We start from the raw sequence: 27189 nt of genomic DNA, 5'->3' as shown, positions 1-27189 counted from the left end.
AGCGAATCAACGGAGGCGATATCAAAAAAAGCTCGTTTATCTTGCTGCACAGAGCCACTTGGCTTCTGATTAATCAGCACTTGAGCACCGGAGGTGAATCTCAGAGTGAACAATGCTTTATTGCTTCCAGAAAGGTGGCCTGAAGCCCCGCGAGCTAAGTGGGACATTAAATCATTAACACACAGCAGGTGAGAGCACATCAGATAAACCCATCAAAGAAGGGCCAGAGCGGACCGATCGATTCAAAACCATTTTCATCTCACTCATTCTTCTTCAAAATAAAAGAGGAAGGCATAAAAAGGCTGACGTAGAGGTGATGAAGCTACAGCTAGCCGTTTAAGTCTTTGCTTTGTGTTATTAATACAACGCTGATGCTTGGAGGTAAAATAAATGTCATCCTTCCAACCCGAGTCCTGCACACAGACATCAGGACGCAGTTGGGAAATTGGGGACGGTCTCGGGGTAGGAAGGCAGGCGAGTAAATAAGTCTGCAGTGCAGTAATAACTGCTCCTGTAAAGCAGGTAACCCTCAAAGTTTGCTCACCTTTCCCTTCTGTTTGAGGGGTTCGATGGTGAGGCTGTCAGCTCCGATGTCTACTATGGTTCCCAGCTGGAACCCGTCTGTTGGGTGTGGCGCCCACACCGGCTTCCCATCCTCCATCTCGCCGCTCTGAAGGCTCTGGAAAACATGACACACGACAGTCAGCGGCGCTCTTTCAGCTCCAACATGCAAACATTTCTTTCTGTTTAAAGCTCAGTTGGCTCCTAGTGTGTTGCCTTGATTGCACCTCAGCTCCTTGGTACTCGTTTCACTCAGCAAACCATAAAAATCCCAAACAGCCAATCACACAACACTGAAAGGATGCTGTACTCATGAGTGACATGTAGGAGGTGTGCCTCCTGTTTTAAAGTCTGTTTATCTCACTGCACCCTGATGACTTGCATTTCAAAATAATCTTTATTTATCGGACACTGTGCCACGATCCTCTGTCTGAAACAGTTTTAGCCCCTCCCCCTTCAGCCCAGCCTTCTTTTGATTGGCTGCCCCTCACAAACAGAAGGCTTAAACACGAGGTGGGTGGGGCCACCTACTTCCCTGACTTCCAAAGATATTTTAGAGCACAAACTTTGTTCCTGCATTTGTAACAGCCACGTTATTAAACCATTTTGTCTCTCTTTAGTTTATCAATGAAATGGACATCAAGATTAGAAATATTCATTATACTACAGACTGAAACACAGCACTGACTCTGGGCTTTCTGGAGATTTTTCTGACAGCAAGAAAACCAATTACAGTGTTAGTGAGTCAAAGCAGCAGCTGATCGCGTTACAGCGGTGACACAGGGACAGAAACTCCCAAGTATTTGTCTTTAGCTTTAGTCATTAATAAGATTAAAACTAGCACACAAAGTAATGAAGTCTGAACGTTAGCATTCCTTAAACAATAAAAAACAAACCTAAAATAAACCAAAACCGCTCTGGAAACTGAACACAGTCAAAAACAAAGGCCCAAAAATTAAATAAAGGACAATAAATTTACAATAACATCGCTGAGGACAAAGCAAGGCACACCAGTGTTTATATTTTATCAGATTTTATGGATTGACAGCTGTAAAAATGATGATTTTCAACAGCTGTCATTCAAACATGAAACACTAAAAATCACAAAAATGACACACTTTATAAAACAGCAGTGTAACGTTTAGGACTTGTTAATCCTTGTTGTAAGAAACAAAAGTTCGAAAAGAAAAGTTTCACAAAATATTCTTTTCCCCACAGACTGATGTGATGATTTCCATTTCTTCCTTACAGCGTTCATCGCACTACCACGCTAGCATCACCACATATGTGTGTCACCATACAGTATAGTATAGTATGTCGTGGAAACCCCTATGAGTACAGTAATCCGGTTGTTCAGTCTGACGTCACTAGCCGTGTCTGGGTCTAAACTCCGCTGCAGCTCCATATATCAAACGATCACTATGGCATTACTGAGAGTTGAAAAACTGTCTAAAGTCTTTCATCTTTAATAAAATGATCAGCGTTCTGCTCTACCAGGTGTAACAATTGAGTTTAACATCCAGGCATCCATGAAAACGGAATTTATGACATTTAACGGAGTTAGAAGTTAGCAGGAAGTTAGCTCGCTAGCTTCTATCTAAATACAATATAGCATGTCCTGACTGCGGGGTTTTGGAAACAAATTAAAACGTACAGCTCTGCTATCACTTCCAGCATAAATGAAGACAGAAAACTAAACAGCAGTGACGTTTGTAGGGTTACTGAAGTTGGGCTAGCTGGTATATAATGATGTGCTACGTGACCGCTAGCGACACAGCTATGTTAGCATAATATAAACAAGCTAACTTTTTTTCCACTCGATAAAAATTAACGTGAGTGTTCTCGGTGGAACAAATGTAATCGCATGGCAGGATGCTGTAAAAGGACCAAACTTCAGCCAGGAGAACAACTGAGATAATCCATCCACAATATGAGGTTAGTCATTCATATACTGCTGCATGGGCTGGGCTGTAGTTACATCCTAAGGTTTTAAAAACTGAGCTTAAATAAATGATTAGCGGTAATAAAAGCCGAGGGAGGTCAACAGGGATCACTGACTGTCTTAGGAGCTTTTTGAGATCAAATAGAAGAAAATACATAACATTAAACATGTTAACAACACAAAAGCCATATTAAACGCAGACTAGGCCTACTTTAGACCCGGAAGTAGGATTCGTCGCATCATCACTGAACAACCGGATATGTAGTGATGTAAACAAATGCAAGCTGATGGAGCCGGAGTAGCTGCAGTTCATCATTCCTGTCCTCTCCGTTGTTTCCGTGAATACGAGCGGCCGGAGGCAGAGCAGACCATAAACTACCAGCATGTGTGAGAACCTGACGGTCAGCCTCGCAGGCCAGAGCGTGTTTACACGCACACAGCACGGACTTCCAGCTCAAAAAACACTTTCTATCACACTGAGGTTTTAACCTGATGCAGAATTGATGCATTTGTCACATTAAAGGAAGTACCGGCGATGGTGTGGTTACAGACAGCATACCAGCTTCTTCTGTCACAGCAGCTCTCTGCACGTCCTCCTTCACTACATCCATGAATCATCTCTGACCTTTGTCCCACATGTCCACACCATCTCAGCCTCAGCTGTACCCGATGGACTCATTTCCAATTCTGTCCCATCCTTGTCCTCGCAATGAAATGCTAACATCTTCAGCTTTTAAATCCGTGACACTGTCTCTAAACCACACATCACATTAGTGGTAAAAGTGGTTGGCTGAAGACAATGACTGACCTTTGTGTAGTAGAGCAAAGAAAAAAACACATAACACTGATCTTAAAAGTCTGTTTGTCCCTTTGAAGTGACATTTCTGTGCAAGTTTTTATAATAAACCAGATTATAAAAACTGCCAAAGAATCATAATAAAAACAGTAATGTTAGTGTCTCACAAAGTTAGAAACTCTTAAAAGGACATGACAAATCTGCTTCCTAAATCAGTGAACATCCTGCCGTGGGAACGCGGAGACAACTTTGAAAGCTCTAAAGTGAAAGCTTGTGTTTCACTGGAGGATGACTAAGCATCATCCCAAAGCCTAAGAAAAACCATCGAGGAGCATCGTGACCTCGCTAAGAAAAAAAGAGGAGCCGGGCGGGGTGAGCAGCCAATAAGAAGCGAGACTCTGAGCCAGCTCGTTTCCATCCACACAGCTGCGACTGTCACCCAGCAGCTCCCTGCACACACGGTGGCTTCCTGCCAAACAGCAGCAGGCTTTTCTCTGGGAACTTAAAATAATTACCCCGCACTGTCTGAGTGCTGCACTAAGAGCCCATCAAAACTAATTAGGGATATTAAACCATCACAATCCCAGTACAATGAGCCCCTTTTATCAGAGCAGCCTGGACGCTGCTGTAATTGGAGACCAACAGGTGTGATCCCCTCAGGTGTTCACTGTGATGCACATTTACATAAGCAGAAGCAAACCCGATCACACCGCATGCACGCTCCCAAGCTGCACGCTCAAATACGAGGTCACAGGGTCAAACTGTGACCTTGTACGTGTGCAGTATTATTATTGTTGTCACTGGAGAAAAAAAAAAGCGTAGTTATCAGCTGGGACTCTAGGTCACAGTGTGCACTTCACTTAATGCTAATTCCTCTGTTTGCAGCAGCCGGAGGAAGGATTCATGGGTATGCGTTTCAGGCCTCTTGTTCACTTTCAATGAGGTGACATCACGTACTGGCAAACTGAAATGTGGGTTCTCTGGCTTGTTTGCAGTGGAGAGAAGTTCGAGCACGGCCGTTAGCCATTATGAAACTATCCCGAGAGAGAGGCGGGCGGGGGGTTGTCGGTCGTAGCATCTGGCATCAAAATGAAGTGGAAGTTAATGACTGCAGTGAGTAATCGCTGTGCTGTATTTGATATAAGGCACGGCTCATTCAGCATGCTCATCAAAGCCTGTTGAAGCGCTTTGTGAGTGAAGAGACACCTTTAAAGTAACACATGCACGAGTCCAAACATGAGCCCCGAGGCACAGCAGAGCCAGCAGATTAAGGGTTTGGGTGTTAACTTCAACTACTTTTAGAGGGAAGGCAGTTTCAGGTGTGCTGTCCTTGTGTAAACTGCTCCAAGTTTAAATTAAACTTTTAAAATAAAAGCCAAACTGGCAGCTTGGTTTCAAAGCCAAAGGCAAAGATGTTTTAATTAACCACACTTTCGTTTCCCAGGTCGAATTAATTTGTCAAACTGTAAAAGTATAAACCAAGTAAAGACGTTTGCCTGAAGTGCTGCTGAGCAAACAGCTGGAGCCGATGGCCCGGAGAAATGGACAGACGGACGCTCGCCGACTCCTTCTGCTGGCCAATGAGGGCGAAGGTAGTGATCTACAGATATGACCTCACCCACGACTCTGCGTCCAAAAGCTCCTCGATCAGGACATTTAATCCTGCAGCTGAGAAGGAAGCTGCACTTACAAATGGATGACTGATGACCAGGAAGTTCATTAAAAAAAAAAAAAAAAGGACAAAACTATGAGGTCATCCAAACCGACTTCCTGATGGCACAGCTTTGAACTACCGGTAACTGATTCGGACGTTCAGTTCTAAAAAGGTCAAATATATTATTTAAACTAAGAATAAAAAATAAAGTTCATTTCTCAGACTGATCTACAGTGTCCAGATGCTACAATTGTATTTTATTATATTATTTTATTTTAACCTTTAATATCTGAAACACAACAACTTTATTAAAAATAAGATAATCTTATATTGATGAAGTACTTAAAAATAATAAAATATACCCAAAGTATTACAAATAAAGCATTTGTTAAAGTTCAGATAAATGTCAGCTGATGTTATATAAAAGGAAACGCATAACTACACTCGACAACAGGCTAAAACAATGTAACCTATTTAATAAGCACACTGTAACATAAACTGTAACTTTCTGAAATTATTTGGTCTATAAAAGCTTTAAAAAATTTTTTATAGTGATATATAGATAGATATATAGATATATATAGTTATGTATTTATATATATTGTTCCAGTGCAGCACTAGCTGCCAGTCACTATTCACACATCTACAGTGTAGAAGCCTCAAACACCAAGTGACTGACAGCAGCACAAAGTGTACAGGAACCTCAGGACTGTACAGCAGAGGTTCAGTCTGCCACAGCGTCTCACAGCAGGTTAATGAAGGCATTCAAAACTCCCACAGGGAGCCTTCACTCATTCATTCCTGTATACTGATGCTGCGCTGCTGCAGGGCACTTTGGCTTTGAACCTTGGCCTCTCATCGATATGATGATTTTCCATTATGAGTCTAACACTGTCTGCAATCCTCCAGAACAATCGCACACACGGCGGGTCACACAAAGACAAGATCAAACCTGCTACAGCGGCTCAGCGCAGCCTGCACAGACCATCAGAGACACAGCAAACATCTCCTGCAGCTCACAGGATGTGATGTAATCACCTTTAACTCAGCTGAGCTACTGCAATAAAAACTGCTGAAAGATCAAAGAGTGATCGTTCCACTTAGTGGGACTGAGCTGTGTTTGCCTCCCTGCACCCTGGGAAGTTTTCTATAGTATTAATAACAAAAAAAAAAAAAAAAAAAAAAAAAAAATAATAATAATAATAATAATAATAATAATAATAATAATAATAACAACTAGCACTATAAAGCTCAAGCATTAATCTGGTGAAGCTGGAAGCTGTTATTAAAGTTTCATATTTTTAAGAAGTGGTAACAATTTATATATTTTATGGTTCCTGTACCTGAAAACGCTCCATAGCACCGCCTACAAAATTGCAACAAAGAAGCTCCGCCCAACAAGTCAGCCATTTTTACCAAAGAGGCATGTCAGGCATGCTTTGTGCCATTCACAGCTGCTGTACTTTACAGAGGTGGGACTCGCCAGACACCCCGCGATACAATATTTGCACAATACTTCATTCACAATACAACATCAATGCAATTTAAACATTCTGCGATATGCTGAGTATTGCAAAAGCATATCCATACATGTTTTTATCTAATAAAGTTATCTCACTTCAGTTTTTTCCCCTGCAAAATGACACAAACGTGTCAAGCATACCAATACTGTCACTAAAACCTGCCTCAGGACAGTCAGTCTGCACTTCCCCCAGAGTTTTCTCCAATCCCAGGACTCTAACAAGTTCCAGATTTAATCAGATCAACATATAGCAACATGATTTAATTCGTGGGTGCTCATCAATGCCACCCAGGAAGTGATGTGGAGCTTCTTAGAGCGACAGCCAACAACAGTCCAACAAGTCTGTGGAAACTGATTGGACTGCAGTTTTAATTTTGTCTGGAGTTTTGGTTTTTTAGTTCAGTCTTGTTTCTGTCTTTTTAATTGTTATTTTACACTATATTACATTATATTTGTCACTGGCAAATATCATTTCAGATAGCTGAAATAAAAACTGAAAAACCACAACTAACTAAAATGTTTTTGTCCACACCTAGCTACTTTTAAATGTATAAAATCTTTGCTGAAATCTGCAAATTTTTGCCACGAAAAAGATTAAATTCAAATTCAAATTCAAATTTAAATTTTATTTGTCACGTACACAGTCATACACAGTACGATATGTAGTGAAATGCTTGGACAACTGCTCGTGACCTAAAGAAAACAAAAAAGGAAAAGGCTATGAATAAGATAGGAAATAAATATGAAAAATTAAAAAGGGTAAATTTAACTAGGCAGAAATAGAATATAAATTAAGGTTAAAAATGAAATAACTGTACAACACAAATTAGAATGAAGGGTAAATTTAACTGGGAAGAATAAGATAAAGATAAATATATAAATTAAAGTTGAAAATAAAATAACTGTACAACAAAATACACAATATAGAACTATATAAGAATGTATGAAGAAATATAAATATAAATAAATATATACACAATAACAGCAGCTGTACAAGTATTAACCGGAAATGAAGAATATAGTGACCAGTGTTGTGCAAATCATTAAAAAATAAAAAAATCACAATGATCTATTTGTCATCCCGTGTAGTTTTTCCAACGTAAACAAAGGCACAACGTTTACCCATCACAGCTGAAAAGGTGATCAAACCTGCTGTTGATCAACTTTATTTCCAACGGTAAGCCCTTGGAGAAACGAGCCTTACTGCTGACTACATTAACATTAAACTGACTCTGCAGCTAATTTTAGACTCTGAACGTCGCACTCGATAATTGTTGCTTTCACCACGGAGCTCACAAAGCTGCGGGGACGACTGATCCCTCCCGTCTGAAGCAGCTAATTAAGAAAACCACAAAGTACCAGCGACAGCCGGCCAGCAGCAGAGCTGAGCCTCGACTGCAGCGCTCACCGTCACATTAATGTTTTTGGGGGGTTTTTCTAGCAAAAGCCTGAAACTAAAAGGGCTGAAGCTATTTCTAGCTGCTGCCCTAAATATTAAAATCCTGCATGGAAGTGTAGCTCCTTAGCTAACCCGTCTCCAGCTGTCAGCATCCTCTGGAGCAGGATTTCCATTAACAGAGTCATTCAGACGAAACATTAAAGACGCAGCTGAGAAGTGAAGGACTGCTGATTGTTCACATCAGACCATCATAATAAAAAGCTGCTTAGAGTGAAAACTTTGAATAAGAAGAAGAAAGGAAAACAGGGAAATACAGGGAAGTGTATTTAAAGCAACTCGCTGGACGAGTTTTCACCTAAGTGCAAATAATGAAACTGAAATATTAGAAACCGGCCACCTCAACGCTGCTGCACGATGAGCATCCTAAAAATAAATGGGACACACCGAGGTCGCATCATGACAGATACGCCTGAAGTCAGAGTAAAAATAACCTTTACTACTTTTTATAACACTTTATAATAAACACGGTAATAAAATATAAACCAAAGTTATTAAATATGCTTAAAAAACAGAATAACAATAAATTAATGTTTAGTTTTCATTCATATTGTTCAAATGTATTCTATCATGTTTCACACAGTGAACATGTCGTATCATTAGTGTGGTGCATAATTGTTCACATAAGTTGCATATATTCAAGTATTTCCCAGGTCTGAGAAGCAAAGCGTGAAAGGACGAGCCGGGGAAGCTCCACTGCCTGCAGCAGTGTATCAGAACACGGCCCTCTGCTCTATTAATGTCTCAGCTCATGTGTGACTCCCCTGATTAATAAAATGTAAAGCTCATTTTGCAAATGACAGTCCTTATTCCAGTCAGAAAGGAGGATAGAGAGCGCGGCACTCTCACCGGCTAATGTTCTGTCAATCACAAGTCAGCCAGTGAGTACACGCCGGATAATCCCGTTTAAAAAAAAAAAAAACAAAACAAAACACAGTATGATCAAGATTCACAGATCAAACAAAACAAGTTTCTCACACCTGAAGCCTTTTCATCCATGTCTTATACCGTCTGTGAGTGTGCAAGCACAGTGGCAATGTCCATCTATTATATACAGTCTGTTTTTCCGTAAATCCAGGCAAACATCTTGAACTGAATGATCATTATTACACACAAACACTGCTTTAGCACTTCTAACCCAGGAATTCCCGTACACAGTCGCAACAATTATTTTCACCTAGAAGTTAAAGGAAACCCGGAAAGCTAGCAAAAAATTTCAATCACACGATGAGGAATTTATTCAGACAAAAAAATATGCTGTCACAAGCACAAGCCTCAGTCCCAGTGAAGCTGATATTAATACCACCAAAGACAGGATCATATATCTGAGAGGTGAAGAAAGAAAAGAGAGCCAGCACAAAAATAATCAGACATATAGAAACACTGTTACATCTACAGTTTGGTTCACACTGAGATATTTTTTTTAATTTATTATAAAAACATGAATTAAAAAGGAAAACATCCTTAAACATCAGCAGACGAGCCCATTAGCAGCTCCATGACTAACAGAAGCCACCATCAGCATATGAATGATTACCACTACATTACATTAATGCCTGCTATGGAAAATACTTATCATTTGTGGATGCTATATTTACCAAAAACAAAAGGTGCTCTTTATTGTTTAAACACACGCTCAGAAAAATGGATTTTACCACCATGGCGTCCTGACCATTATTTTAGCATAACAAACATAAACGTCCCACGGCTATTTCGAAGAAGTGCAGTGACTTAGTAGTTTGAGGTTACGGTTTCCAAGGTCGGAAACTTTATACCCTTTATTCCCTTTATTCCAGTCTCCAGTGAGGAGGCTGACACACCTGCTTCTCAGCCTTTCAACTTCCACAACAAAGAGGTTCAGTATTTGCTTACAAGCTGAACATCTTTCAGAGTTTGCATATTCAAACATGCCGATGGTAAAAGAGCAGCCAGTTGTTTGCTCATCTGAATAATGAATAAAAGCGGGAGAACGTGATATGATGTCAAACAACAGACCAGCTCTTCGTGGTTAAATGACTGGAAAAACATCCTGATGCAGGACAAAGTAAAGGGTGGAGTTACCACCATGCCACCGGTTTCAATGTGGGCACCAGAGAGGATGTTGGACTACACTGGTGGCAGTAGGGGTGTCTGAATCATTGGGGCGTAAATAAAGGTTGTGAAAACTTCTCTTTCCAGTGTGCAGCTGCTTTGAAGCAGACGAGCGTGGTTGAGTGGAGCTGAAGTAGATTTTTTTGGTTTCCCCTGTGATGCAAAAAGCGTTTGATTAGGTCTGTCAGCCGAGTCTCGTTGTGAGACCTGAGTCACATCATAGCAGGAGGTATTTTTAGTCCACAGACTGTTTTCTTTGCCCTATTGAGACGTGCGCCTTTGTGGTATTTGTGCTTCTGGTTCGTTTCAGCTTTATGCAGCCACATTAGCAACAAATCAGAGCTGCGCTGTGTTACAGACCCCAAAGGCTGAACACTCGACAATGCCAGGGGCCAAACTGGGTGTGAGGGCACCTTTAGAGCACAGCTGGCGATCTCTGCTCTGCATTCCTGGATGTGTCCGTTTTTTTTAACTCTCACGAGGCAAAGTCATTAGCAAAATAAAGTTTAAAGAAAACCCACTGACGTAGTTGGTCCAATCGCCCAACCCAACTGATGGGAAGGTTTACTTGTGATCATCTGTGACCACTTCTGTTGTTTCTTTGGTAAGAAGACATTTTGCTGTGGATAAAATGTTATAAAACATTGCGTGAGGAGCCCATTCACTCAGGAGGGGCTCAGAAAGCACCCAACTGAAGAAGTGGTTTAAGCATCTGACCGGGATGCCTCCCTAAGGTGCCACCCCAAAGTGGCCTTTTCAACCAGACCAAGGCCCCTGCCATGACACCCTGGAGAGAGTATATCTTTTGGCTGGCAAGGAAAGGCCTCGACTCCTAGAAATTAAGAAAATTCATTTACTGTGTGAAAGATCTCTCTCCTCACCCCAGCAATGATTCATTGGTCACACAGGTGTAGTAGGAGCTCCACCCGAGCCGTGCAGTAGTGTCCCGGCAGGTAAATAAAGCTCGCTAACCAAGCTCACACACCCACACATGAAGGAGATGCTTTAGGTTTATGCTGCACTGGAGGCTGTACGCTGGCTATTTGGGGCTGGTTTCTCGATTTTTAATCTCAGTTTTGGAGAAGTCGGGTTTAGCGTTACATGATTTGAAGTGTAAAATCAAAAATGCTTTCTCAGTCCCTCCCTCACAAATAAAGAGAACAATGAATACATTTAAAGATCAATCTAAAAACCATGCTCTGAAACATCTGCACATAGTGTGTCGTAAGCCACCTTACAGTAGCGTTAAAGTCGGTCTTTTATTCGGTGGAGTGGTCAGAAATGAGTGGCTGAGCTCGCGCTGCAGCAGCTGTGGCTCTGAGGACGCCGCTCTTCACGGCAGCAGAGGAAGCACTGTTCGAATCGACCTGCGGTCGTATGTGTGCCGACCCACTCTGCGCCGAGCCGACAAACAGCTGATTGTTGGATCTGCGTCGTTGCTAACTGAGAGCTCGCTGTCAGGACCGCTCGGCCAGGTCACGTGGTGAGCGCAGAGCCTGCGATGAATTCAGAGAACCCCCCGAGGGCAGACTGACAACAACAGAGGGGAGGAGATACAACTACACCATGATAGATTCTTTATTTGAAACTTCCAGGGAAGATGCTGGAAATCTGTGGATACAAACAGCCAAAATGAAAACCTTTCCTACTGAAGAGCCAATAACATTCCCTGTGAGGTATTCTTCAAAGCACAGTGAACCACATATGAAGCAAATATTATGGAAGTGTGCACATAAAGTTGAACAGCCATTGTTTAGCTTCATTTGACCTTGTATACTGTGGTAAAGAGAAAGCTGAGAGTCAAGGTGAAACTGTTGATTTAGCAGCCCATCTACGTCCCCACCCTCGCCCATGAGCTGTGGGTAGTTACAGGAAGCGTACAGTCATGAATCTGCATCAGCTCTGAACAGGACGACTCCTGGACATGTCCTCTGTGAGGCGTTTCATCCATCCCCAACTGGGAGGAGATGCTGGACATGCTGGAGAGATTATGTCTCTCAGCTGGTTTGGGAACACCTACACCACAGAAGAGCTGGAGGTGGAGGCTGAGGAGAGGGAGGTCTGTTTAGACTGCTGCCCCATCGACCAGCAATGAAGGGAAACTACTGCTAATTATCCAGTTGCACCGTTTAAAGAGTCGTGATAAAAAACAATCCAAACAGCTTTTAGACATCAGCAGCAGAGCTCCGTACTATGAAACAAGCAGGGCTGTTAGAGGCTTTAACATAAAAGCCCCGATCACCTAGAGACTGCTAAACAGTATGGCTCAGCATTTACTCCAATAGAGTTAGGTTTTTAATATAAACTCAGAAACTCAAGTCTCCATAATAAATACTTTCTTATAGGTAGCAGTACTTTTATTAATTAAACTGAGTTTTATGTGGGCCAGTAAAAGTCTGACCCACCGGCTTATATGGACATGGACAAAGGTTAATCAGCATAAGCCACCATAATAGACAATATGTGTATATTTTTAGGCTGGCAGAATTGTGAAAGCGATTCAAGCGAACATTAGATTATGGTTATTCCTACACGCCGTTTTCTCCATGACATGAAGTAAGGGCTCCTGATTGCTAACTTTTTCAGCTCGTCCTGTTGCCATTTTCCTCTCTGGGAGATGATTAACACCAGCTGATGGGCTCGGGCTGTTCTCTAACTGTGCAGAAAATGATGCCGTGTTTCGCCCTCTCACAGCGCCGCTGAACTTTGCACAGCTGATAACGGCCTTCGTCGGGGTGTCTTTACGGGCAGCCGTGAGGGTTTTCTGCTAACGAGCATCACATTTCCTCCTCCATAAAACTGCAGCACGACATCGCTTCTGAGGACGTGATGCAACATTATCAGCTCACTCACATCTTCTTATGTATTTTTAAGGCTGCTGATTAGTAAGAGCAACAAAGCGTGGGAGCAGTTTTACAGAGATAGTTTAGACTGGTCTGTGGGGTTAGACCAGTCTTAACTTAGCTCATAGTTTAATGTGATGCAGGATAGTCTGTTTCACATAACAAGGATTAGATCATTGTTAGTCTAAAAACAATTAGATGCTCAAAGCACTTTCACACTCATTCACTGTTGATCTATGTCTTAGTGCTTTTGTCTCCCATTCACACACACATACACTCTCTGATTTTCAGTGTCCTTCCCAGGGATATCTAAATGACCCACTTCTGGCAACTTTGAAAACCTGTCGTGCATTGCTTCTGTGTAATAGTATCACTAAAGGAGTTTTTAAATGGTTATTGAACTGATTTTTAGTCTCTTTGGGCAATCAATCCTTTTGTCCCCCCCACAGAGGGTCTCAGAAAATATACTATAACGTAGTCAAATCAGTCACCTACACCTGATGGTGATATGACCTCTTCCTGTACATCAGAGACTTAAATTGGTGCAATTTTGCAATTGAGACCACAACATAATTAATGACACTGATGCTCATTGAAAAAGCTAAACAAAAAACAGTTCTGTCTTTGGACTGTTTGCAATATTTATTTGGTATTGGCAATATTTAATTTAATGTGGGTAACACAGGTATGAGGGCTCAAAGATGTACAAAACTTTGAGCCTGAAGTAGCCGAGGTTAAATCAGCTAATCAGGTGAAAGACCTTCGCTGATTTTTCTATTATTCAGTGGTTAAAAGGAAACCAAACAATCATTCGTGCACAGCCATCTTTCCACTTTCTGCTGCCTAAATCAAACACCAAAGCTATCTCGCACTAACTGATCAAACCAATCCGGATGTGATCTAAACTTTCTTCTTGTGTTAAGTTTTGTTTATTTAAAAAGTCACACATGAAAGTTACCCAGCATTCTTTGAAGCAGTTCACCGGCTGCAGCCGCACCCACAAGAAACATTGGTCTGAAAAGGGCGTGTCAGCAGGTGAGTCCTTTCAGAAAGTAACGTGACCTTCCCTGACACACACACACACACACACACACACACACGTACTTCTGTACTTTCAATTTCTTAATCCCAAGCCAAACCTTAAAACAATGTCTGAAAACCTCTTCTGAAGCGGTCCTCACCGACCACACAAAAGTTCTCACTATAGGCAATTAAAACTGAACCGAGTCCTCACAAAGGTGGTAATATAGGTCAACACACACACACACACACACACACACATACAAACCTGTGTGTGTGTGTGTGTTTCTGCAGTTTACATTTCTTAAACCAAATCAAACATTTAAACAGTCTGAAACAGTCTTTTGAAATAGTCCTTACTGCAGTGGATTAAAACTGAACCAGGTCCTCACAAAGTTGGTAACCCCACGCACACACACACACACACACACACACACAACTTTGCACTTCTTAATCTCAAATCAAACCTTAAAACAAGGTGTGAGACAATCCCTTGAAGTGGTCCTCAGTCTGCAGAAAGGTCCTGACTACAGACAATTAAACTGAAACTTGTCCTCACAAAGGTGGTGATACACACACACAAACACACAGAAACTATTCAGTTTAGTGAATAAAAACTAGTATTTGTATTGGTTCACATACAGTACTTTTATCTGATCCTGTGCTCTGCCTCTACACTGTGACATAAATTAGAGACACACCCCTAATAGACTGCTGCTGTAGTACAGCACGCTCAGGCAGTGAACTTTATTGTTCAAGAAGTAAATCCTCTTCCTCAGTAAAAATATCTTAAATTAGCAAATTCAACCATCCAAAAATGTTCAGGAATATCAGGAATACTCTGTTATCCTATTTTTAAAACTCAGAAACATTACAGTTGGTCTCAAAGAGCATATCTGTCCCTTGCATGACCTGCTCGGACGCTGCTTCTTTGCAATTTCAGCCGACGTCTGGGCTTTCTGAAGTGCTGATCTTTTATGAACAGTTTGTAATCCAGATTAAAGATTGACAGGAGTCATCCTCCTCAAGTTGAAGTCTAACCCCAATAAAAAGTGTCACAAGAAGCTAAAAGGTGGTACATTAGTCAAAGAGCCGACTCGCTCTGAGCAGTGACAGCCCTGAAAATACTAAAGCCAATCCGCACTGATCAACAACCACTGATCAGCAACCACTGATCAGCGGGCTATCATAGTCATTGTGCAAGTGTACTCTTTATAAGGTTGTGGAAACCTGCAATCAGCTGAGACTGAAGAAGTCACTTGGATGATGAAACATTTCTCCCACTGAAAATGCTTCGTCCAGATGAACAAAATCAACTTTTTGGATGTTACCAAATAGATTAGCAGCATCCATCAAATCCAACCCTCTATTGTCATTTTTGGCTCTAAGAAGATGGCCATGGCCAAACTAGGCTGAAGTCACCTGGACAAGTGACTAAATGTTTCTTCCAGTAAAAATGTTATTTCCAGATAAACAGAATCAACTTTCCACAAATGTCCACAATCCAAAACGTGATGTCAGGGTAGTTTAGTCCACATGTTAAAAGAAGGCCATCTGGATTCTAACTGATAAGTGACTTACCTCAAATGATTCACTGCATTTGGCCTGGTTTTAACTACCCTTGATCTATCCTAAGCTCAATGGGATGGTACTTTGCTCAGGGGTACCTCAGGGTAGCTGTTCTAGTAGTCTTAGTTGCCTTTACTTCACCAAACCTGCTAAAAACTTTTTTTATTGTTTTAAATCCTAATTAAGAACAACATAAACATGGAAACTGCAGCCCGACTCAAAATGTCAATAGCAGTATCTTATCATGGAAGTCTCTGTAGTCATGAAACCCACAACTGGAGCACTCTTTGACTTCCAGAAATTGTCCCAACAGATAAAATACTCTAAGTGACTCTTGAGTGTGCTTCCTGTCACTCTGAAACACTTCTATGACCTGTCCAGCAGTCTTTTCCTCCATGCTGTCACTTCCTGACTGCAGATTATTGAATGGGGCTGACAGACGGTGATATCAGGCAAACGACTCACATTTAAAAAAAAATAAAAGGACAGGAAGTGCCCGGCTCCACAGAGACTCTGAGACAACGAGGACCAAAAGACAAGAGCTGCATCAGCTTATTTAGCCAAGAGCATCCTGGAACATAAACACACATACTCATATGTGTTCACATTAAGAAAAAAAACCCCACCTGAAAACTGTTTTTTCCTGAGTGTGGACGACGTACAGTTACATAACACATCTCATAGCAACAAAGTGTGGAGGGCCATTGGAGAGCTGGCTGTGCACCCGTATCGGCTAAATATAACGAGCAGGAAACAGAGAGGAATAAAGGCTGTGACGCCGTTACCAGTACTAAACTGGGCCCGAACCATGGGACCCCGCTTGACTCTGGCCCCGAACTTTGAGTCTGCCACTTGTGCCCAGCTACAACTGGAACTATTGGTGGAATAATTGATCAGCTGGTCAACACAAAATTAATCTGATCTCTCAGAAATAAATGTTTAGTGGCCTTCAAACCACAATGACGAAATTTTCCAATCAGCCACAGTGAGTCCAACAACAGCCAGCTGTAGTATTTTCCAACAGTACTTCACTCTCTATGTTAACAACCCAAAAATTAACAACTTGTATTAAATATGGGTTTACAAAATGTAAAATATGAATAAAAAAATTACAGGTTTGTGTGCTACTGTCATCTCAACATGCCACAGGAGCTTGTGCGTGCTATTAGCTTACTGTGAGTCATTGTTATATTCAGAATTGACATCATGTAAAAAACAAACAAAAAACCCCATAAAGTCAACATCACGTACACTGATGCGTGCCTAAACCTAAACTCCAGGGCCCGTATCCCTAAAGATTCTGAGAATCCTCTCAGAGAGCTCCTAACTTAACCTAAAAATTCCTTGCCAGGAGTTTTAGCTTAGAAGTGATTCCAGAACATTTTCAGTGAACTCTGAGCAAGGAATGGATGGAAAATCCTATCTTAGTGAGGAGGTGTGGTTGACCCCATTGCTAGGTATGAGTCATCATTTCAAAAGCCGTGATTGGTTGATCCTACAAGTTTGATGGAAATGAGCTTTTGGTGATAATGAGCAAAGGATGTACCCTCAAATCAATAAACATATTATATACTCTAATCTTATGCTGACTGTAATTGTAAATAATATTTCACATTCAAGAAAATATCTGGAAAATGAATAGTAAGCTGTAGGGGTTATAGCCATTAGAATCTAAAATATGTGAAAACTTAAACTCATTACACCCTGTTCAAATAATGATTCGTGTCTTATTTGCTCATATTAATATCCTAGCTGGCATATTTTGTACTTTCACTCCCATATGGACCCCGTTGAAAACAAGATGGCCTATCTCAAGAGGCTGTCCTTAATGAAGTAGAAATCACAACGGTCTTAACGAGGGTAACACGACTCAGCTTTTAGCAATGTCTGTGATTGAAGACCCAAGTCATCACTGCTGCATTGTTGCATTTTCCCGGTTGCCAAATACCTCGGGGTTGTGATTACTTTCGTCTCCGGTGTAATAGCGTTGTGGCGTCGAGTTGGTGAAGTAATTGCATCTCTAAGGAGATCCACCACAAACATGATTCCTGCACGATCCAATCTGTAGCATCTCAATAATTCCCTGTCATCCAGTGTTTGCAGGACATCTCTCCTGCCTCTTCTGTTGGCCATTTTGTGCAGCTGCTTAGGGGAACTCCTAAGCCACTAAAAGTCCTCTTCCCTGCTCTTAGCAGATCTCGCCTTAGGAGCCCTTTTAAGCGCTAGGAATCTTGAGGAATAGCTTTTATATTAACTGGGATTGTCGTGTCACTTTTAGGGGAAATTCTAAGAAAACGTCATGACTCTGAGAATTTTCTTAGAATTTGGCCGCTAGGAGCCACTTTTTGCACAAAGATTCTTTAGGGATACGGGCCCAGGTTTTTAATTAAATTCAGTTTATTGTGGCTAACAATTTCTCCATGTTAGACTATGAAAGACTAGCAGAGCTCTTGCTTTCTCCTGAAACCAGGATCTGCCCCAGATAAATCAGCAACCTAATTCACTCACGAAGGTCAATTTGTCCATGCTATAGATAAGATAACATCAAGCTGGACGTCAGGTTAGCTCACTGGAATGAGCAGGCGACCATATCCCACACGGCTGAGAGCAGCCGGCCCGGGTTCAAGTCCTTTGCCACTTGTCTTCCCCTCTTTCTTTCCTCCACTTTCCTGTCAGGCTTCACTGTCCCTGTCAAAAATAAAGCCACAAAAAGGCCCAAAAATTTTTTTTTAATATATATCTCTATATATATATATCTCTATATCTATATATATATATATATATCTCTATATCTATCTCTATATCTCTATATCTATCTCTATCTATCTCTATATCTATCTCTATATCTCTATATCTCTATAGCTATCTCTATATCTCTATATCTCTATATCTATCTCTATCTATCTCTATATCTCTCTCTATATATAGAGATATCTCTATCTATATATCTCTCTCTCTATATATATATATATCTATCTCTATATCTCTATATCTATCTCTATATATAGAGATATCTCTATCTATATCTCTCTCTCTATATATATATATATATATATATATATATATATATATATATATATATATATATATATATATATATATATATATATATATATATATATATATATATATATATATATATGTGTGTATATATATATAAAATAAAACAAAAGATGACATCAACCAACTTTAACAATAAGAAACACTCAACAAATTTGCATTTACTCAGAAATGTTGGCTAAAATTCGACCATAAACCTTATTTGAAACCAATCGGTTCTCGTAAAACTCCAGGAGATTGGTTTAACGAGCCGACCTAAACCACGTCATTATTTTCTGACATAGGAGATTGCGCAGTTTCTCTGTGTCAATGGGCAAGCTAGCATTAGCTAAAAAAAACCCAACAAAAAACAAAAAAAAAAAACCCAAATGCAGGTCCTTACATAAATGTAACGCCCTCCCATTACTGCCCCAGTTTGGCCCCAACACTGGCCATACTTCTGTTTGACCTCCACAGGCAACACCAGGTAAAACAGACTCCCTTCAAGCTAATCTTGGCTAACAAAATAAAAAACAGCTGCACCAATGTTTTTTATTTTTCTGTTTTTGTCCTTGTTATAAATTTATTTCTATGGTTTCTTATTTAAATCTGTCCACAGGATTCAATAAGAGGCAAACGAGGCCTCATCTTTAAATTCTGTGACACTAACCAAAAGACCTCAGAGGAGATTCGTGGATGTGGTGAAGTAGGACATGCAAAGGGTTAAACAGCGTGAAACAGAAGCAGATGGTCCACTGTGGTAACCCCTAAAGGGAGCAGTCAAAAGAGGAAGACAAAAAAAAAAAACAAACGAAAAAAAGCTTCACATTCACTCAGATGCAGCTTTAAAGTTTACATTACATCTGAAAACAGACCCAAAAGCAGCAGTTAGAAGTACAAGGTCCAGCGCTGTGAAACCCTGGCAACAGCGAGCGCCAGTATTCCTGAGTCATTTAGATATTTAAGTGCTAAAGAGAGGCGGATTAATTCAGGTCAAAGTCCTCCTGGAGTGGAGCCACACAAACCTCATGAGCAGTGTGAAAAACCAGAGCAAGGAAACGCCGCATCAGAGGAAGAAACAGTGCACACATACACCTCTGCTCTCCGTGCTCAAGTCAACAGCAATACTCTTGAGTACTGACGGCAAGAAGAAAAACGTGCTCAGCTTTTTACAATCCATCGCTTTCAACAGATTCCTTTAAAGCTTAATAATATCCGACAACACCAGCTGTGTGCTTAAAACACAGTAACATGTCAAAGCAGCCAGCCTCCCTGGAAAAATACCCAAAATTCAAACATCAGAGCTGCCTGTCAGAGCGGAGAAAAGGCCTCCGTTACCAGAAAGGCCTCCGTATTCAAAGGTCACCATCAGCAGACAAATGGCTGCCCTCGCTGTTGCTGTGGTTACAGCCCCCACTACCATAATGGCGTGCTGATGGCCCGGGTGCATTTGCATGTTGACACATGACACAGCGTTTCAGTCACAGCTGAGCCACGGAGAGAGAGGAAGGAAGAGAGCGACTGAGAGTACAGGCGATTAAAGCCGACGGCAGCCGCTAAAAATAAACATGTCTAAAATAAACTAAAAATTAAAAATAGTTTGTCCTGACATAAAAGTACAACATGGAGCGTCGGCACCATCCTCCGACACTCTGCGAGGAAACAGAATAAATTGTTTTTAGCTTTAATCCTGCAGAAAATCGCCAATCATTGAGCAGTATTCACTGCAAATGAGCTAATAAAGGCAGTTTTAATGATATTTAACGCTTTAATTTGAGTTTTACATCTCTGTCACCTTGTTTGTTCATGTTTCAACAAGTAAACATGAACTCTTGTCACCATTCTTTATTTATCACAACCTGCCTTTTATTTTTACTTCTCACCCTATTTGGTATTTTAATACTCTGTTAAATTTACTGGTTTATATCGATTCAATATCTCCTGTACACATTTTTTTTTAGTTTAAAAAACAAACAAAAAAACAAACAAAAAAAAACATCATTTATTTGTGAGGCTTTTATTGTGAAATGTTTAAAACAGAGTTTGTCCTTCCCACTGTTGCCAAGAGTTTGCTCAAAGGTGAGTCAGATAAAGCTGACTAACATATATATTAACTTGTGATTAAACTGGTTTAGAAATTAGCCACAGCTCTGGTTCTTAAACGCACCTCACTACATTTCATTACTCGAAAAAACAAAAATAAAAAATGAGCATGTGATTACCTTTTTTGTGTTTTCAGAATTTACATATCTTGCTTTCTGATTCCATGTGAGTTCAAAGAGCCCCCTACATAACACATGGTGCACCCACTTTGATTGGGTGTCATCATCAGCACCACAGATATGAGTCAGGAGGGACCTTCTGCACCTCCAACAGATCAGAACCAACGGGAATAAAGAAGATCAGGTCAAAAAGGAGCCAGTCCACTACTGGAGCTAACATGCAATTGATAATGTTGTATTTACTGTATGTAATGACCAAGAAAATACAAACAACACTTAAAACCCATTTTTTTGGTCAAATTAGAGACCTGGCATATGTAGGAAACGGCAATAGAGTCATTTTATTTGTTCATGCATGAAATATAATCATTATTTTTTAAGTTCTCTCTTTCTCTTATATTTTATATAACCACACTACAGACGGACAAGCGCCTGTTTTATGCTTGTGGTTAGCAACAACGACGGTAAAACCCTCGCGTGTCCGCTTGTTTATGTTCCACATAAACCTTTCACAATAAAGCTCAAGATGCTGTTGAGACTTTTCAAAATAAACTGAATCACGTGAAAGAGCAGATTATTTACGGATGAGAAGTAAAAAAAGAGCCGCCAGGTGCTAAAAAAATAAACCTTAGACTCAAACGTTAGAACAGGCTTTTCCCCGCAGCACGCCGTGTAATAAATACTGGCAAAGAAAACGGCGGCCTTTACAACTTATGTCTAAAAATGTGTAGTTTCATGCATCAGTTAAAAACTCAACTCCAGGTACATGACGCGCAGCTGGAAACACTTCCCGCAAGTCAAGCTGCCCAAGATTCACAGAATTTACAGAAAATGTTACATTTTTGTGATTTATATCGTTATCGGACAATAGAATTCTTATATCGGGATATGAGATTTTGGTCATATCGCACAGCCCTATATTTTGAACTAAACCAGAATTTCCTTTTAAAATTACACAAAGAAGAGCAGGCAAATGTTGAAGCTTTTGAAGTTTTTGGAGTCGGAAGGAAATCTGACCCAACTGCAGGAAACAACCTAAAAAGCAAAGGTTCATGGGTATATCAAGAGACAGATGCTGACATCTGATAGCCAGCTGTTATGTTTGAAAAAGAAAAAAAAGAAAGAAGATCTTTTCTCATTTTGTCTGCTTTGCTAGAGTCGGTACAAGAATTGGGAGCCATTTGTTCTGTTTATTTTACATTACTGAATTCATCTTATCTACTTTAGCTCTCAGCTTTAGGGTTCTTATCTTAAAAGATCCAGAAACGGGGTTGTTGTTAGCTCCGAGGAAAACAAGTCCACGAGGCTTCTGTTTACAACTCCTGCTTCGCTTGTGTGATTCATCAAAACACATAACAGTCACATAACAGCACGTTTTAGGTCCCACAGAGACTCAAAAAAAAAAAAAAAACAACCCAACCCTGGGGCAAGGCAGACGGCGTGTAAGCCGACACTCTTCATCATCATCAACAAGCGATGTGGTCTGCTCGGTGTGGCGTGACTAATTCAGCTCATATTCCCTTTATTACAAAGGCTGATGGAAGGTAGTGGAGTCCCACCACTGCCGCTACCACCACCATTAATATATCTCCATCAGAAACAAGATATGCATGAACTCTGCTGCTCCATCATCATCAGCTGCTGCTGCAGGCTGAAGAGGTTTGTCATGGTTCGGGAAGTCCTGTTTGTATGTAACGTGGCTTTTGGAGTGTTATCTGAGCCAATCAGTGAGCAGGTCCGGAGTCAGGATATGTGCCCGCCGCACAGTATAAACAGCAGACACAGTAGAGACAGTAGACACAGGGTCTTCCACAGAGTTCGATCATATTTTTAGCACCTAATCTCTCTGAAAGGAATAAGTAAAAAAATGCACAGTTTTCTGACAAACAGCTAACTTTGAACGACCTCGCCTGTCAGAAACACTATGAACTACAAACTGCTTTATTCTCAATTCCTCCAACTCTTTAACTGGAATCCTCCCTTTGCTGGATCTGGCAGTGCAATAAAGAAACTGAAGCATTAATGAAATAAAGTGAACAGCACGTGGAGCACAGGTGAAGTTCAATACTGTCAGACCAACTATGACAAGAGAGGCTTGAGACTAAATGACATCGCAAATCGCCACAACAGCGACCTGACCACCCCGTCTGGTGGGAAACGAGATGGAACCGACCGGGGCGAGCCAGTGTTGACCAGCTGTGCTTTAAAAATGAGACCACAGGAATAAAAAAATAAAAATGTCAAAGTAAATATGCTTTTCCAGCCAAAGAAAGTCTAATTGTGGGAAACTAACAATCAGCTTTGTTGCATTATAAAAGCAACCCATCACTTTGAGGTGATGGCATCAGCGCTCTCACCTCCAATTCACCTCGAATGCGGTGATGTCAAGCACTGTCACACTGAATTGCAGGTGCGTTGCTTTGCTCACATTGCCACAAATTTCAGCAATTTTAAAAGCATGTTTCGATTATTGGGTGCTGTGATCAGCGGGTTCACACAGCACTGAGATACAGGCAGCGTACCAGCATGGTCATAGTTTAACCTCGCCTGTTATCGTGCTCATTTTGACTGATTCCTGAGGCTTTTCTTACTTAGGTAAGTGGCAGGTACATCTCTAGTCAGCATCCTTAGACGAGTAAGGTTATAGTTATTATAGTGAAGCAACTGTCCAAACATGAGTTCTGACTGTGCCTCAAACTTCTAAGCATGAAATAAGCTGTCGGATTTGTAAAATACACAGAGCTGAGGTGATGACGAGGCAAAAAGAACAGAGCAGAAAAAGAAAAGAAAGCAACCGAAACAAAAACCGAACAGAAATTACAGCCATGCTGGAGTTTGACCAAACACAATCTGAAGTAAGACGAGGTGAGGTAAGACTTTTATATAAGCTCAGAGTGTAGAAATTCCCTCCGTTCCCTACAACATTTAAGGAAGGAAGTACCTCAAATTTCTATAGGAAAAATAAATGGAACTTTACATAATAGCTTCCCGTAACACTTAGGTTATCTTAAAGGTCTGATTGGTGGTAAATCTGCACAACTTTTCAACATATGTGCACCGTTTACCAACAGCTGTTAAAAAGTTCAAAGCGCCCAAATGGTGACGCGTCAGCCTGTGTTCTTACTTCATTACACTCGAGGCTAATACATCCTCAGATTCTGCACGTTCTAAACATTTCAGGATATTCCAGGGATTCCTGGACTGGGCAAAGGACAACTTCATTCCTTCCTATCCTCCCACCTCTCCAACTGCTTCCTCCACAGGGTGACAATGCAAGGAAAACACAACACAGCACGAGAGGTGTTTACTGACAGAAATTACATCCAGCATGAACATTTAAACCCAGTCTGCCGCCGAAGCCGTATCATGTCCTGAATCCTCGGCCTCCTCGTGTCTACGAGAGAACTTAAAGTGGATAAAGATGCACATAAACAGCTTATCGCGAATAAGACACTTGACCAAGAGCCATAGCACAGAGGATGGAAGCTCTGCAGCCAGAAATCAACTTTATCCAGACAGACTCTTTCTACTTAAGAGCAAGGGCTGAAGGGAGCAACATGTCATCCAACTAATCCAATAACCAGGCATAACTTTATTTACACAGCACCTTAGGAAGAACACAGATAACAAAGCACTTTGACAGACAAGCAAAAGCAGAAATTCAAACGGAAAGCTGAACAGGGACAGACAAGCTGTGAACAATTAGAAAAAAGAAGAAGCAGAACTATACAGCTTTTCTGATGTTTGGCTCAATGGTTATGGCAGACTGCGTCTGAACAAAAAACAAAATCTCTTTAAGTTGTATTGGGCTGCTTTAGAATGCGTAATCAGGTCACAGTTTAAGAAATGTCCTTTGTCACTGAGAATATAGTTAACATGCATATTCAAACTGCAGAAAGATCGTCATCTTCAATGGTCTTCAACCCACAAAAAGAGAGAATACTGCGTGATCCATGTTCTGTAGTCTCAATATGAGTTTCTGCCATCAGGCAGACAATTCAGACTCAGCAGTGCAAACTGATCTTTCTATCAGGTTGAACAATGCCTTTCTTCTGGCCAAGAATATATTGATACAACCACAGGTTGCACTGCAAAGCAATTCCAGACTGAGTGATGTCTCCTTCTTGTTTGTTTAGTATTTAAATCTGTCTGTTGGTGCTGTGTGTCCATATGTGCTCAGGGTTGTAGCTTTGGAGTCCAAGTCAGACTTCCCCATGGGGACAAAACAGTATCCATCTACCAATCATTAAACAATTTACCTACCTACTAACTTAATGATCCATCCATCCTCCAACCAACCGAACCATCTATCTGCCTACCTGCCAAGCTATCCATCTACACCCACATACCTGCTAACCTATCGTCTACCTACCCAGCTATCTACATATACATCTATCTATAAATTCCAGCCTATCCATCTATCTACTTATGTACCCCATCTACAACCTACCAATCTACCTACATACCAACGTATCTATCCATCTATCAGCCTACCTATCTACATATGTACCCGTCTACCTACTTACCCACCCATCAAAATGTTTCCTAGATTTGTGGATGCTAAGGGGCCTGGGACAGTTTCAGAACACTTGTATATAACTTCTGATTTTGAGGTTGTTAATTGAAGAACATTTTGTGCCATCCAGCTGTTGATATTGGTTACACATCTAAAAAAGAAGCTAGTCTTCCACTGGACATGTTTAAAAGCAGGAGGTGGTCAAGAGGACCTTGATCCATGACCTTCCTGCATTTTCCTGAAGGGAAGAGCAACTCACTTTACAACAAGTGTCATTTCCTGTTGTGACATAATGAAATTATACAGCAATCTGGCCATAAAAGAAAAGTCAAAGTCCCTTTGAAAATCAGAAGGTTCCTGCTGAAGAGGCCTCCACCCAAACTAAAGGCATACTATAACCTCAGAGCTCTATTATAAAAGGACCTGAGGCGTTGAAAACTTCATACATGAACAAATATGCAATGTGGGGCATCACAAATCGAATAAAATATGAGTAATTCACACAGTTTTCTGCATTTGGGGTCATAATCATTTCCACAACAGTGATTTCAAAGCAGCTCTAGGCCAACAACAACGAGCTCAGGAAACGCACAATAAAAGCTGAGTACTCTTATATAATCATGCAACACAGATAAAACCAGAGCAAAGCCTGGGCTCGTTCCCTCTCTGCATCCTGACTTTCCTGAAGATGCCACATTATCTTCCATCATCGCTCAAGCAATAATATCACAAAGACCGAGCCCACCGCCCACTCTGCCTTTTTTTTTCTTATGCAAAGCATGTCCATTGATGATTCCTCCCAGGCTCAGGAGCAGTGTGCTGAGTGTGCATTGTGCAGGCCGCAGCCCTGCTCGTGTTGTGAGATGTGACATATCGGTGCTGCAACACCACAGCCTCCCGTGTCATGTACGCACCACTGAACCTGCATCTCAACTGCCAGCCTCTTTCCCCTTTTACCTCCCTCTAACCTAACAAGGCTTGTGATAAATGTTCTAACGCGATCTCACGCCGGGCCGAACCTCGTTCAAAACAGGTGACATGTTGAATCGCCTTGCCTTTCACGCACGCACACTGGATATGAACAATGAGTCATCGTTTTTTATAATCCGAGAGACACCTGTTTTCATTCGGCAGGTGTATAAAATTTCCACGAAAATAATCCAACTTTTTGATCTTGCTGTTTCATCTTCTTACACTGAGTCCTGCCACCAGAACCCCTCCATCGGGTGGTAATGGCAGCGCATTAAAAAGTTGGAAGCTGTATTGAAATAAAGTGGGGCACAGCAGTTGTTGTGTAAGCCGAATTTAAGAGAGGGTCCTAATTATTCGAAATATGCATTGGAGACTGTAATTTTCGTACATCCCTCCTTTGGTCGTTACAGAAACTTTAAATGGCCAGGTTTTTGAAGGTAGTGTGGCATCAACTCTTATCAACAAAGCTACACAAACCCAAGCATATTAACTCATTGTAAAAAAAAAAAAAAAATTAAAATAAAGATGGTGGATGCTGTTAGGGGAAAACTGCGCTAAATTCCAGTGGACTCGGTAGTTCCTCCCCCAGCTTTTAGCCCAGTGTCGACGGTTTTCGTCCCCGGTGTCTGGACTGCCTCCCCGGGTTGCTTGTTGCTAGCACCGGGACGCTGCGTCTCCTGTAGCCCGTCAGCTAGCTAACATCCCAGGCTTGTAAAGATAAAACCTCCCCGGTGCACGCCGGTACGACCTACCTGCTCTCAGAGGAAACTCCCGGGACTCCTCAGCTTGTTTTACAGAAGCAGGGTTTTAAAAAAAGAAATTTCCAGAAAAAGGAGCGCTCGTACTAGCCGCACAGTGCCGGTTGTCTCCAGATGATCCGCTCCGGCAACCTGGCCCACGCTCTCCCCGCCCAACAGCCTCCGACTCCCGCAGCAATCCTGGGAAACTGGCCCCGTGACGTCACTGGCTGTGCCAATAATCTCCGG

General features: G+C 41.2%; 1 protein-coding gene across 12 annotated transcripts in view; it reads right to left on the bottom strand.

The window, feature by feature from the left end:
* The window catches only part of LOC309689484 (unconventional myosin-VI-like), a 154828-nt gene extending 127639 nt beyond the window's left edge, over window positions 1-27189 (bottom strand). For 4 of the 12 annotated variants that reach the window (XM_082505931.1, XM_082505936.1, XM_082505937.1 and 1 more), the window contains exons 1-2: window positions 2715-2919; window positions 545-679 (exon numbers count right to left, since the gene is read on the bottom strand). In XM_082505931.1, coding sequence (XP_082362057.1) covers window positions 545-679; window positions 2715-2888 — 309 coding nt within the window. In that variant the 5' untranslated portion in view covers window positions 2889-2919. Of the gene's footprint in view, window positions 1-544; window positions 680-1294; window positions 1338-1679; window positions 1766-2714; window positions 2920-3033; window positions 3097-17962; window positions 18143-26955 lie in introns of those variants that run through there. The other 8 variants (XM_082505939.1, XM_082505941.1, XM_082505942.1 and 5 more) reach the window with 7 other exon arrangements.

This window comes from Aulonocara stuartgranti (assembly GCF_965226115.1).
Source record: "Aulonocara stuartgranti genome assembly, chromosome: 15".
Taxonomy (NCBI): Eukaryota; Metazoa; Chordata; class Actinopteri; order Cichliformes; family Cichlidae; genus Aulonocara; species Aulonocara stuartgranti.
The sequence above is the reverse complement of the archived record's forward strand: the minus strand, read 5'-3'. Positions and strand labels throughout refer to the sequence as shown.